Below are 15,777 nucleotides of genomic sequence, written 5' to 3'. Positions count from 1 at the left end.
ACGATGACGATGATGATGATGATGATGGTGGTGGTGGTGGTGATGATGATGATGATGGGGAGGAGGAGAAGGAGGAGGAGGAGAAGGAGGAGGAGAAGGAGGAGAAGGAGGAGGAGAAGGAGGAGAAGGAGGAGGAGAAGGAAGAGGAGGGGGAGGAAATGATTAAGGGGAGATAAATATTGTAAACGCAGAATAAGTAAAAGGATAAATTAAAGGCTTAATAAGAAATAATATAGATGGTGCAGGAGTAGCTGTGTGGTAAGAGGTTTGCTTCCCAAACACATGGTTCTGGGTTCAGTCTCACTACGTGACACGTTAAGCATCCTCTTCTACATCCTCGGGCCGACCAAAGCCTTGTATGTGGATTTGGTAGACGGAAACTGAAAGAAGCCTGTCATATATATGTGTGTGTGTGTGTGTTTGTTTGTCTCCCACCATTTGACAACTATAACTTAGCGGTTCCGCGAAAAGAGACTCAGAGAATTAGTACCGGGTTTATTGATAAGAGTTATTTAACTAAAAATTCTAGAAGACGGTATCCCAGCATGGCCACAGTCGAATGACCGCAACAAGCAAAAGAGAAATCAAATCAAGAAAGATTTTATGAGATCAATTCAACAAGTTCCAGAACATTCCAGACATATCATTCAAGGGTCTTATGATTGGAAAGTGATTATGTGGAGGCTAATTAAAAGTGGTTTAATTAGGTTGGAATAAGCGTCACGGTGAAATATTTTGGTCGGGAATGGGGTCCAGTCGATTAGATCGACTCCAGTACGCAACTGGTACTTAATTTATTGACCTCGAAAGGATGAGAAGCAAAATCGACCTCGATTCTTTTCTACTCTAGGGCACAAAGCCCGAAATTTTGTGGGGAGGGGAGCCAAGTCAATTAGATCGATCCCAGTACGCAACTGGAACTTAATTTATCGACCCGAAACGAACGTAAAACAGACGAAATACCGCTAAGCATTTTGCCCAGCGTGCTGACGTTTCTTATTTCTTTACTGCCAACAAGGGGCTAACACAGAGGGGACAAACGGATTAAGTCGATTACATTGACCCCAGTGCGTAACTGGTACTTAATCTATCGACCCCGAAAGGATGAAAGGCAAAGTCGACCTCGGTGGAATTTGAACTCAGAACGTAATGGCAGACGAAATACAGCTAAGCATTTCGCCCGGCGTGCTAACGTTTCTGCCAGCTCGGCGCCCTGTCACAGTGAAATATTGAAGCGAACCAGCAGCAACTAAGACAAGCGGTGGTTCGTATCAGTAAATACCAAATATTAACAAAGCGGAACAAGTTATTTCCCTGGCATGTAGAGGATAAGTCTAGCGAAGAATATTTCATCCATCGGTGATGAGTGATGAGTAAATATTTTGTCGATAATCAAGCATGAATTCTATGTGATGTGCAAGACTTCACTTTCTCAAGGAGTGATTAACATTCCAATTGTACACTGCTATAGGCGTTGTCAGTCGAGGATAACCATTCACCTGCATGCATACATACATGCATACATACACGCATGCATGTATGCATGCATGGGCGCAGGTCTGACCGTGTGGTAAAAAGCTTGCTTCCTAACACGGACATAAACGCACACGTGTGTCTGCATGTATAGATATATGGGAGACCCCCCTTCGGTCATGAATGACCATGGAATTGCACCTAGAAAGTTACCCTCCCAGGCACAAGTCCAGGCAAGGTTTTTTGTGGGAGGCCAGCAGTCGCCCATGCATACCGGCCTCCCCTCTCCACACCACTGATGTTATCCAAGGGAAAGGCAAAGGGGCCGATACAGCTTGGCACCAGTGATGTCGCAACTCATTTCTACAGCAACGTGAAATAAAGTGTCTTGCTCAAGAACACAACACGCAGCCCGGCCCGGGAATCGAACTCGCAACCTCGCGAGTATGGTATTTGATATACACTTATTCGCCTTTATTGTTCAAATACACGCCACTGGCCACACTGAGTTATTTTCCTTTGTTAATTTTTGCTTAGATTACGTGTATACAGTAGCTGTCTTTTGCGGTTTTCACATCCCGGCACACAGCATGCTAAGCGACTGCATAAATTACAGTAGTGAATGGAGTTAATTTATCTATATCCTTTCTACTATAAGCACAAGGCCTGAGATTTGGTGGATTTCGACACCAGTGCTCAACTAGTTCGTATTTTATCCGCCCTGAAAGGATGAAAAGCAAAGTCGAACTCAACAGAATTTGAACTCAGAGCATAAAGACAGAAGAAATACCACTAAGTATATATTATATCAAAAAAGATAATTGCTTTTGTTTGTTTTGCTTCGTTTTATGTTTTTTCGATCTGCATTCCCGCAGTGACGATCTGTAAAGGCTAAATACCCTTTAACACAAACACTTAAATAGATAATCCGTTTTTCAATTGATTCGCTTTAAAATTATGGCAAATGCTACTTAATCAACTCGCTATCACAAACTCCTACATTTGATTATTTTTCTTATTATCATTTTTTATAACATAAAAGATCGATAAATGGAAACGAATTTAAACAGAAAAATAAGTAGCTAAATATCACCACACAAACTAGCTATCCGTGTACCATACTAAATGCATATACATTGTTGATAGAGTAGTTACTGCAGTATTTGTCCTGCGAAAACATCTCTTATGGACATAGGCACGGGAGAAGCTGTGTGATAAATAGTTTCCTTCTCATCCACAAGGTTCCGGGTTCAGTCTCACTGCGTGACACCTTGGGCAAGTGTCTTCTACTGTAGCCTCAGGCTGACCAAAGACTTTGTGAGTGGATTTGGTTGAAAGAAACTAAAATAAGGCGGCGAGCTGGCAGAGTGGTTAGCACACCGGGCGAAATGCTTAGGGGTATTTCGTCAGTCTTTACGTTCTGAGTTCAAGTTCCGCCGAGGCCGACTTTGCCTTTCATCCTTTCGGGGTCGATTAAATAAGTACCAGTTACGCACGCACTGGGGTCGACGTAATCGACTTGATCCGTTTGTCTGTCCTTGTTTGTCCCCTCTATGTTTAACCCCTTGTGGGCAGTAAAGAAATAAGAAACTAAAAGAAGCGCGTCGTGTGCGTGTGTGTGTGCGTGTGCGTGTGCGTGTACGTGCGCGTGTACGTGCGTGCGTGCGTGCGTGTGTCCTCCACCACCGCTTGACAACCTGTGTTGGTGTGTATACGTCCACATAACTTGGCTTTAAAAGACCAGGTTTTAAAAACAAAGTACTGAGGTCGATTCATTCAACTAAAATCCTTCAAGGCTATGCTCCAGCATGGCCGCAGTCCAATGACTGAAGCAAGTAGAAGATAAAAGAAAATATACTGTGTTAAAGAACACAATAAACATCTGAGCGAGATGAAAAATTGCCCTCGCAGTGGCCAGCGAGAACGTTAGATGCATTTCTGCCTTTTTGGTCGTCGTCAATGGGACACAGTCGCAATCGGCTTCAATGGGAATTTGTCGCCAACCGATATAGGAAACGGTGAGTATAGTATTCACTGATGTTGTGAATAGCCCCTCGGCTGAATTAAAATCTGAATCTCGATGGTATATTTCCAAATTTAAAGGAATAATACATGTCTGAAAACACGTTATTTTTTCTCTTTCTTCCTTTCTTTCTTTCTTTCTTTCTTGTCTTTTTATTCATTTATTTATTGAAACGTGAAATGAGGAGATAAAGTCTTGAGCACTTAATGTTAACTGGAAAAGCGAAAGAACAAACTAGGCAAAACAGAAAGAGAGAAAGAGAAAGAGAGAGAAAGAGAAAGAGAGAGAAAGAGAAAGAGAGAGAAAGAGAGAAAAAGAGAAAGAGAGAGAAAGAGAAAGAGAGAGAAAGAGAAAGAGAGAGAAAGAGAAAGAGAGAGAAAGAGAAAGAGAGAGAAGAGAGTCAGACAGGCAGACACATAGACAGACAGAAACAGTGAGAAGAAGAAAGAAAGAATGAAAGGATGAAAGAAAGAGAAAGAGAGAAATGGAGAAGTGGAGTTACTCAATGGCCTTGCCGGCTGGTTGCATTATGGGCGACCCAATAACGTGCTGATTGGAGTGAGGGACAGTGGAGGGTGTGGGGGTCGAGTCTCTCCGCAAGAAGGACAAAAACAACAAGGAGAACAAGCAGAAGCAGCTGATTAAGATTGGAGTGTATAATTAGAGCAAGGAAAAGAAACTGTAAATCATAATTTAGGTTATATGGAGGTGGTTGTGGTGGAGGAGGAGGAGGAGGAGGAGGAGGAGGAGGAGGAGAAGAAGAAGAAGAAGAAGAAGAAGAAGAAGAAGAAGAAGAAGAAGAAGAAGAAGATCGTACATTGGGATGTTAACTGAGTGAGTTGGTTCTAAGTATCAGCAAAATAGTATAAAGATGAACCAGAACCAGAGGCTGTGGTAGACTATAAGAAGTACAGAATTTTATGGGACTCCCATTAAGACTGAAGCAAGAACAGACATGATTATCACATCACATTTTGTGGTGGTGGTGGTGGTTGTGGGAGGAGGAGGAGTGCGTTCTTTTATTGGCCACAAGGCAAATCTGCATCAGAAAAATAACAAATAAGAGTCAATGGGTGGAGTAAATGGATTGACGTTAAGAATGATGGGGAGATCAGTTGTAACAATAAAACCACTTTAGTTGATAAATAATTAATAAAACTAACAGTAAGGAAAAAAGAACTAATAGTACAGAGCACAAGAAAGGTAAGAAAAAGTTCCTCAATATGGGAGACCAACCACAGAGAATGACACATGAGAGCAACTGACACATCTCAGCGAATTCCCTCAACTTAATTTGTCACCTTGTTTAAGGCTATCACCCGTAACCTTGGGTACCATTGGTGGACTCCACTCGGTTGCATGCATTTGAATCAGATCTCTCATCTAAAGTGACTTTCCCTTTCACCCGCCCATTGGTATTTTAGAGGCCCTGTAAAGGTTCATGGACACTGTCTTCTTTTCTGACTAAAAAAAAGATGAAGGTTAGTGTTTTCTAGTTCTTGCTGCCAACTTACAACCACATACTTAATGTGGTTCCATTCGGACATGCCGGTTTCGCCATTTTTATCCACCCTTAATAAAGTTCAATAGCGTAGCACCTTTGTTTCTAGTCTCAACTTCCTTCTCGTGTAATACAGGAAGGAGTTCGTGAGAGTTTGGCCTGATGGGAAATGGTGAATCTTTGAATCTTTCAACCGCATCCACCATACAAGTTCCTTCACATTAGCCACCAGACAAAGGAAGAACTTCCCATTGTTCCGTGCAAGATAGATTCAGTTGAGAACCGAACCCGTCCCGCGCATTATAACAGCTGTTTGACATCAGCAAATGCACGGACACCGAACGAATGCGTACCTGGCAGTTTCGTCAACATGTGACCAGGTTCTGTTGCTGGCGGCTCCAACACCACTACGCCTGTAGAGATAATCCCCAACAGCAAACCTCTGCACCTCACTACAGCAGTACCTCGTATAGACATTTGGAAATTGTCCAGACTCACTCCCAAACCGTCCTCGTTTATATCCACCACTAAACCTTGACTTTCTGCTAACGATATACTTTAGTTGATAGAGTGTAGCGAGCGTTTAGCAATATTCCAGAACCAAAGGTTTCACCTTGATTTGCACTTGAGCCCGGACAACAGCTAATTAAAGAGATGAGCTGCAGGAACGAACAGTGACCGCAACTGTTCAAAGACTTCGCCGTCAAGGAATGTCTAGATATTTCAGCTTCAGTTCCTACCTGTACATCATCAGCTACGGCATCCCGAGAACCTCTTGTATCTTTCGATCAAAGACGCTCCAGCTGTGGCTATCCCGTATTTTTCTATTCTGTCTCTCTCTCTCTCTCTCTCTCTCTCTCTCTCTCTCTCTCTCTCTCTCTCTCTCTCTCTCTCTCTCTCTCCCTCTATCTATCTCTCTCTCTCTTTCTTTCTCTCTCTCTCTCTCTCTTCTCTCTTTTACTTGTTTCAGTTATTTGACTGCGGCCATGCTGGAGCACCGCCTTTTAGTCGAGTAAATCGACCCCAGGACTTATTCTTTGTAAGCCTAGTACTTATTCTATCGGTCTCTTTTGCCGAACCGCTATGTTACGGAGACGTAAACACACCAGCATCGGTTGTCAAGCGATGTTAGGGGGACAAACACAGACACACAAACATATACACACACATACATACATACATATATATATATATATATATATATATATATATATATATATATATATATATATATATATATACATATATATACGACGGGCTTCTTTCAGTTTCCATCTACCAAATGCACTCACAAGGCTTTGCTCGGCCCGAGGCTATAGTAGAAGACACTTGCCCAAGGTGCCACACAATGGGACTGAACCCGGAATCATGTGGTTGGTAAGCAAGCTACTTACCACACAGCCACTCCTGCGCCATTTTCTTTATTTTTTTCAGACAAGTTATAGCTAGGGTTACGTTATCTTACATGCATCTTCTTCATTTCTAAAGACATCATGGTGTGATTAAAAAAATCGGCTGCTATTTCTCGCAGGAGCGACTATAAATAGAAATGTGTTACATGTGAAACCATCAAACAGAGGATATATATAAGTAATTTCAATTATTAGGATAAATAAAGGCTAGTTACGTATAATTTCGACTAAAAACGAGGAAAGAAAGAAAATATCTGGACTAAATTTGACCGATTTCATTCTTTGCTGATGTCATTTAACCAATCTCTATCAAAACTATGGTGACAGTATATAATTTATGACCTATTATTTCACTAAAAACTCAACTCTATAACTAAATGTTATATTCTGCCTCAGGCTACGGTCTTGGCCGCCATTACTTAGTCATGTGATTAAAATATATGTCTTCTTGTCTTTCATTTTATTTTGTTATTTTTCTGGCGGAATTTCTTTAATATTTTGCCACTTGGTTCCTCCCACATTCTCTTTACTCTTTACTCTTTATCTCTCTGTCCTTATCTCTCTAATCTCTTTCTCTCTCTTTCTCTCTCTCTCTCTCTCTCTCTCTCTCTCTCTACTTAGCCCTATTTCTTTTTCTCTTCCTTAATCACATTCTCATTTACTGCCCCCACCTATTCCTTTCTCATTTCTCACCTTTTTTATCCTAGCCTTCTCTTTTTCTCTCTCCTCTCTCTCCCTCTCTTTCTCTCTCTCTCTCTCTCTCTCATCTATCCTCTCTTTTTTTCTCTTTTCTCCTCAGTCTCTTTCCTCTTCTTTCCTCTTTCTTTTCGCTTTCTATTTCTATTCATTATTCCCTCTCTCCCTTCTCTCTCTTCTCTCTCTCTCTCTCTTTCTCTCTCTTTCTCTCATCTCTTCTCCTTTCGCTTCTCTTCCTCTCAGCCTCCTTTCCTCTCGTCTTCCATCTTTTCTCCTCCTCCTAATCCCCCTTTCATCTCTCCCCCTTCCAACTCCTCCTCCCCTGTCTCCACCTCTTCCTCTTCCTCTTCATTTTATCACAATATGACATATCACCAAACCCCGTCACACCTCTCACAATAACGCGCCTCTACGTGGTTGACTGACCTACTAGAAATAGTGACCAACTCACTCACGAATCGCACAACCAATACATATGCTTCTAAGGCCTGCTTGGACACGGTTGACCTGGTGTTAAACAAAATCCACAACAGCAACAAACCCCTTCGTCCCTCACAGTAGAATTTCGTCTATGGTTATTTCTTCACTCTACAATATACGGTGGTGGTGGTGGTGGTGCCACTAGTAGTAGTAGTAGTAGTAGTAGTAGTAGTAGTAGTAGTAGTAGTAGCAGCAGCAGCAGTAGTAGTAGTAGTAGTAGTAGTAGTAGTAGTAGTGGCGGTGGTGGCAGTAGTAAGCAGCAGCAACAGTAGTTGTTTTTGTTGTTTCCCCCTTGTCAGTTTCACCACATGAGTATTGCTATATAAAGTATGGCATACTCATTATGTTTATATGGTAATACAAACACGTTTATGCGTGTATGCATATATATACACATGCATACACACACACACACACACACACACACACACATATATATATATATATATATATATATATATATATATATATATGTGTGTGTGTGTGTGTGTAAAGAAAGAATAAGATAAAGAGACCAATGGCAAAGGTGGAATTATATTTTATGTATAAAGTCTTACAGCTGTTTCAGGGCTGTAAGACTTTATACATAAAATATAATTCCACCTTTGTCATTGGTCTCTTTATCTTATTCTTTCTTTACATATACACACGCTAATACAGACCCATGTTATATTCCCCACTCATGTTGCAACCACGTCAGGGGCAAAACTAGCCGGTATACAGCACTTACTCGGTATTACCTGTATCCTTAGGGTTTGGTTGACTTCAATACCCCTCATAACCTTGATATATATATATATATATATATATATATATATATATATATATATATATATATATATATATATATATTCTTTTTTATTTGTTTCATTCATTTGACTGCGGCATGCTGGAGCATCGCCTTTAGTCGAACAAATCGACACATATACACACGCACACCCATACACACACATATATAGTTGAAATTTACAGAAAGACAAAAGACGAAAACAGGTTTATAGACAACAAACAGGTATATTGGTTTGATGCTCGGGAAAGTGGGGAAGTCTTTTACATTCCGAGCCTACGCTCTTCAACAGAAAGGAACACGAGGAAACGACGGGCTCCTTTCAGCTTCCATCTACCAAATCCACTCACAAGGCTTTGGTTGGCTTGTGGCTATGGTAGAAAACACTTTCCCAAGTTGCCACACAGTGGGACTGAACCCGGAACTATGTGGTCGGTACGCAAGCTACTTACCACACAGCCACTCCTGCGCCTATATATATATTATATGGAGGACGACGAGCTGGCAGAATCGTTAGCACGCCGTGCAAAATGCTTAGCGGTTCTGCCGCTACGTTCTGAGTCCAAATCCCGCCGAGGTCGACTTTGCCCATTTCATCCTTTCGGGGTCGATTAAATAAGTACCAGTTACACACTGGGGTTGATGTAATCGATTTAATCCCTTTGTCTGTCCTTGTTTGTCCCCTCTATGTTTAGCCCCTTGTGGGCAATAAAAAAATAAATAAATATATACAGGGTGATTCAAAAGTTACCATACATAAGAACAATTTATTTCTTTTATAAGAAACGTTTTTTTTTTATTTAACTGTTTCTTATAAGAAAATAAATTTTTCCTATGTATAGTGCCCTTTGAATCACCCTGTATATATATATATATTTTATATATATATATATATATATATATATATATATATATATATATATATATATATATATATATATATATATATATATATATATATATATATATATGAGACAGCTGATGAAGGAATATTCCAAGTGGCTTTCCGTTTTCCTATGTGTTCGTTCCGTTGTCTGTAGTTCATTGTTCTAACGTCCTGTACCCTGATATGCATATATATACACATGTAGATGTAAGTATGTACATATATGTGTGTATACATGCATATATATTCTTTGTATTATATATATATATATATATATATATATATATATATATATATATATATACATATATAAAATACGGCTGGCTTATTCGCAATTTTACAATCTAACGGCAGAAATATAGTGACGTGTATATTTCTGCATTCAGGTTGTAAAATTACGAACTAGCCACCCGTATTATTCCTTATTTTCACTTTCACCGTTTATAAAATCAACGTGTGATCTCAATGGAAATCTGATGAACTGACAGGGCCAGCTATGTTTAACTCTAGGCACGGTGAGAGCCACTGATGAGTATTAAGATGTGAAATCATCGGTGATCTGGCTATATCCGGTGTTGTGAGGTGCTTGCCTCCCTTGTCTCTCATTAAGATTGTGCTTTTCGTGGTTATTGAGTTCGTTTTGACTCATATTTCTAGCAATATTCACTATGATTATATAAGTTGCGAGAGCGAGACAAACTTATTCAACCAGCTGGCAGGCTACTTCAGGCTGATGACGAGCAAAGACTCAGAAACATGTCCCTGAATGCTGGCTAGGCTGGGTGGAGGAGTTTGTCTCCCCCTCGCAACTTAAGGACACAGTAATTGTGTCAAGGCCGACAGGAAGCGGTCCAGCTTCCTAGGGCTAAACGGCAGTAGTGTATTCCCTTCTTGGGATTGTCACATTAAGTTGACAATATACTACAACGTTATATATATATATATATATATAACTGTTAAATAGGACAGTAAATATTAAGGCAATGCAAACATCTCAAGTCGTATACAGTATTATTATAGGAATATTGTATACGACTTGAGATATTTGCCTTGCCTTAATGTTTGCTGTCCTATTTAACGATTATATATTCGCCTCATCGAAAATCTGCAATGGTTCCATAACTACCATTTTGGCTATAACCTTGGAGCCCTAGTAATCTGTTACAGCACTTACCTAGCGTTCCTAATCGCTTAGATCACCTGTGAACTAAACCCCCTCGCCATGATAGATCGCTAGCCACTAAACCTTTTTCTATTTTCTCTCCCTGTTTATTTCTGAGTTCCTTTCTGTCGAAGAGCGAAAAGATGAAAGACAAAGTCGGCCTTGGCAGAATTTGAACTCAGAACATAAAGACGGACGAAATTCTACTAAGCATTTTGCCCGACGTGCTAACGATTATGCTAGCACACCGCCTTCCAGTAAATTTATATTAAATAAATTTTTTTTAATTAAAATATTTAAAAAAGAAGAAAAGCTTTGAAAAGTTTGCCATGGATAAAAAAGAAAGTATTTACATTTTTATCAAAATATGCTACTGGCTTCAATCGCTTATAAGTCGATTTAATCATGCAGAAATAAAAAAGAAAATATAGTGGAATAAATTAAATTAATCTTTCATGAAATCCGTTCTGGAAGTTCACATGTTTCTCTAACAAAAATCACGTGTTTGCTGGCGTTTCGTTTCCTTCTGATTGTTGCTGAATTGTGGCAGCAGTAGATGGTGAGCAATCCTGAAAATGTTTCAGCTGAATTGCAAACTGTGTCTATTTGTTGCTTTGGTCATCTATAAAACCATAACAGGGAAGAGAGGGGAAAGACAACGAAGGAGACTATGAGGCAGCTCGACCTTTTACTAATAGCAGACGACAGTCCCTCAAAATATACCATGCCTTCATTAGTCGCGGAAGTAAGGTCAGCATCGTTGACCTTTCATTTTTTTCCAGGACGACCAAGAGCGGCTGTGGTAGGAAGGAAGGCAGTAAGTTAAGTTTAAATAGGTGACCTGGCCTGAATGCTTGCAACAGAGGTGGTGATGATGCGAAAACGGGTGATAGTCCTACATACACAATGCCCGGGCAATAGACGAGATGTTCATGGCTGGAACGCCTTTGATCACAGATGTCATTCAATCAAAGCTCACAACATAGAGGAGTATGATAAACCGTTGATAAATGGATAAGCTTTAAAACATTACAAATAAAAATTCAGAAAATAAACTAAAAGATACAAACAGTAGATTTGTATTTATATTTCATTTTCACACCTTCATCGCCTTATCCATCATTAGCTTTGATTACAAATCCTGTTTAATGCCACTTTTATCCTCTTAACATTGACATTGGGAGTTAATCGGGAAAGATATTATTGCAGGAAAGAGGGGGTGGATTTTAATATACCTCAAGACATTTCATCAAACATTTGGGAGTTGTTTCTATTCTGATATGTCCCTTAAAAATTAGTGTCGTATGTTTAGGAGAGAAGGAGAATGAGTAAACGGGATGGAAAGGGGGGTAAGTGTGGTAAGCTCTGTCCTTGTCAGAGATAAATAAGTTATACGAGGCTAAAAGCAGACTGTTTGCAGAAACGTAGTTTCCCTGTATTACAAAACTTAAATCCATCTTGTGTTGAAACTGACTTTTTGTTACCAATTTTATTCCGTGTAGACTAGAATACAATGAATACCAGTGGTACGCTAGGGTCTATAAATATGAATATCAATAATATTCTCGATTACAAAAGTTTCTCAACACAAGCAGATTTTGTGTCACTTCTCAAGACAGATATTACAATGCACTTACACAAAACGAATACTTTTCAGGTCATATAAAAAACTGTGGGATGGCTATTGTTAGGTTAATGTAAATTCCTTAATAGGAATTATGTCATTTAAATAGGAACTATGTGATTAAAATTCCTATCATCGCGTGATGTGTGTTCTTTATTCTTTTATATTTAAATTTAATTATGCATATATATTCTTTTATACAAAACCAAAAAGTTGCTTTTGCGGTTTAATAAATAAATGTAAAGGATTTTCGATGAATATTTTGTGAAATAATTTAGAATTTATATAATGGTTAAATCATTCCATAATTGATTTATAGTTATTTTAAACACTGATGATATACAAAATGAATACAATAGATGGTGTTGTAGTAATTGTTGTTGTTGTTGTTGTCTCAGTAGTAGCTCTGATTAAGCAAAACTATGATCAAAAAGGGGTCTAGCCATGACCGTCCTCCTAACTTTCGTTTTTTCAGACACAATGTATGTATAACTACATGACCAACTGGTCTTTATCTTTTTTAAGGTTATAGGGTGTACTTTCAAACATATTTCATTGCTATTTCTAGCAGGTCAGTAACATTTCAGAGTTTCCCTCGTTGACTCGTTGGTGTATTGTAGTCAGAATTTTCCCGGGAGATATTACTAGATGTAACCAGATGTTGCAAGATACTATCAGATGTTACAAGGTGTTATCAAATGTTACATGTTATCAGAAGTTGCAAGATAAGACGATATGTCACAATATGTTACCATGAAGCTTCAAACGTAGCAATTTTATTGCAGGCAACTTGTTTCAATATCATTTTCATCCTCAGGATTATATCGGCGAACCAGCGGCGGATGGTGAGCACATGCTTTCAAGCGTCGTAGTCATGCGTGAGGGCCCCGTTGAGGACAAAACTTGTTGGTCAAGGTTCCGGAATTCAACGAAGATTGTAATTATCATCGTGTGTCTTTCGTTATTCAATGACAGTTTGCTGCTAACGTTGGTTGGTAAGTAAATTCTTGGTTGCTTTCTTTGTTGTTGTTGTTGTTGTTGTTGTTGCTGCTGCTGTTGCTATTGTTGATAAGCCCCAGGTTTGCTTTGATTGAGAAAAACCTATATCCAATGTTTGTCCAGTATTTGGCTGTGTGGTAAGTAGCTTGCTTACCAACCACATGGTTCCGGGTTCAGTCCCACTGCGTGGCTCCTTGGGCAAGTGTCTTCTACTATAGCCTCGGGTCGACCAAAGCCTTGTGAGTGGTTTTGGTAGACGGAAACTGAAAGAAGCCCGTCATATATATGTATATATATGTATGTGTGTGTATATGTTTGCGTGTCTGTGTTTGTCCCCCCAACATCACTTTATAACCGATGGTGGTGTGTTTACGTCCCCGTAACTTAGCGGTTCGGCAAAAGAAACTGATAGAATAAGTACTAGGCTTCCAAAGAATAAGTCCTGGAGTCGATTTGCTCGACTAAAGTTGGTGCTCCAGTATGGCCACAGTCAAATGACTGAAACAAGTAAAAGAGTAAAGAGAGAGTATTTCTCACACACAGTGTACCCTGGGCTTCTACATCATATAATGTGTCAGACTGTAGTTTCATCCTTCCATCCACCTGTTTTCCATGTAATTATTTAAATGAAGAATAATATTTCTGCGACATCAACAATTGTGCCGATAATCTGCTGCTTTGAAACTAAAGAATAAAGAATTAAATTCGCCAAACTCATAGCAATTATTCTATTTCATTACATTTCATCAGCGAATTATGTCTGGGCATACATTTTATGGGCTATAAATAAATTTGTATAATTGCTCTGGTCATTTATCACCTTAATTTTATTTCCTCCTCTTGTTGTTTGACCTCTACATCATGCCCTTGCGCCATTTTCTTCTAAAGACTCTATTTAATATAAACAATTTTCTCAATTTCCATATCGAGCTTCAATTTTATTTCATACAGGAAATGAACGAATTATTTCCCGTGTATTTGTCTTCTCTGTAAATTGTATTTATTGTTGAGAAATGGGTACAAATCAGAAGCGTTTCTGTTTCATGCAGTTTTTGTCCTCCCTTGTTCAGCTGTTCTCGATGTCAAGTAAATTGTGCGTTTTAAAAATAACCATTCTAAGATTTCTCTGAGTCGACAAATATTTTATTCACTCGCCTCGTTCAGTTTACATCCAATAAATGAATATCATGAAAGTGGTTCAGAGCATGTGGATTCCTGTATAAATGGACAATCGTTGATTGACATTACTAGCTAAGGCCTGCGAACATGAGAGCAAGGGTGAAAGAGATAAGAGACTATCACATGAGGGAAAACGACCGACCTGTACAAGTTTAGAAAGAGCTCTAAGTTGAATTAGTTCCCCTTTAAATGACTGCTTGCTCAGAAGATTCTAGAATAGCGGTTATCAACCGTTTTTATATCCTGGCCAAATCCCAAATTTGGGGACTGCACCAAAAAAGTAAGACACAAGTCAATTAAAAATATATATATTATATCTATGGAAGGAAGACCATAGAGGACTGCCGTAAGGATGTTTGAGGGTCACATGCGGCCCTTGGAGCCGCGGTGGCGAATCGCTGTTCTATAATCTGTTTGGCGCGAAAACTTGCATATTCTTCTGATGTTGTCACCTCAGTCATAAATAAGTCAGCTTGTTGCTGATTGGTCAAACCACATTCGTGTAGGCGTTAGTATCTTTTTTCGGAAACTCTTTCCCTTTTATGGAAATATATTAGATCGCGATTCTGGACTGGGAAAATTTAAGAACTACGGTTTGAATCTCAGCTGGATTCTCGCTATGACTGTTTTACAAGAGCCAATTTGAAAACCAGTTTTACGAGAACAAGAAAACCAATAAAGTTTTTTAGTTATCCCTCTGATACATCTTTAATAGGAACATCAGCTCACGGACGAAAATATAATGGCTTATGAGCTTTCTTCATTCTCTCTGAAACACGTGCAGCCACAGAACTTAGTGCTGGTTGAAAAAACTCAGAGTCACAATGTGGAAGATCCGAACCACCAGCTTGATCGTAAACGTAAAAGAACGTAAGATTTTCATATTCCAATGGACATGGGCGCTTATTTGTACAAGACAATCAATTTACAAAGACATCTTTGTTGCGATGTGGTGACTTGTGTACCTCAGTGACCTTAAGAAGTAGGCCAGCAGAGTTGAAGATCCTAGTAGGGTCTCACATGCCAGACAGCTCAAAGGATGGCGGTGAGACAAGTATGGACCACCTCTCCCCAAAGATAAAAATGGATCTGCGTATGGCCAACTACCCGACCTAGAAAAATGCGAAGTTAGAGAAGCATCAATGACAATACAAAATCAACAATATCTGGGAGAACAAGATCTTCTCACAAGGCTAATCTGGACTCATAGATTAGGGTTCCCCTTCTCAATCATCCATACTGAAGATAGCCCTGAGATAGTCCAGAGTCGAGAACAGCAGAGAAAAATTGCCGATGGCCTATGTTCCAGAGAGCGAAGAGATTAATGTATGAGTGAATGAAGACAATATAACAATAGTCTTTGGATGTGGTCAACGGTGTTTATGTTTACACAAGCATCTCGGCCCCAGATTGATGTATTTTACTCTAATGGTAGTTGTATTTTGTGGTCTGTAATCTTGGTATACGTAGAAGCAGATTTGTTCCAGTTATATGATCAGTATTCTGAATAGAAATCATATTTGTGCTTAGTAGAGTATCATCAACTGAAATGTTA

The 15,777-nt window shown here is 39.3% G+C and overlaps 1 protein-coding gene across 2 annotated transcripts in view; it reads left to right on the top strand.

Annotated features, from left to right (window-relative positions):
• LOC106875045 (synaptic vesicular amine transporter) overlaps nucleotides 1-15,777 on the top strand; it is a 70,261-nt gene that overhangs the window by 30,638 nt on the left and 23,846 nt on the right. For both annotated transcript variants that reach the window (XM_014923005.3, XM_014923006.3), the window contains exon 3: nucleotides 12,862-13,039. In XM_014923005.3, the coding sequence (XP_014778491.2) occupies nucleotides 12,862-13,039 (178 nt within the window). The remainder of the gene's footprint in view (nucleotides 1-12,861; nucleotides 13,040-15,777) is intronic.

Source organism: Octopus bimaculoides, chromosome 4 (genome assembly GCF_046866305.1).
Source record: "Octopus bimaculoides isolate indiv1 chromosome 4, ASM4686630v1, whole genome shotgun sequence".
Taxonomy (NCBI): Eukaryota; Metazoa; Mollusca; class Cephalopoda; order Octopoda; family Octopodidae; genus Octopus; species Octopus bimaculoides.
The sequence above is the reverse complement of the archived record's forward strand: the minus strand, read 5'-3'. Positions and strand labels throughout refer to the sequence as shown.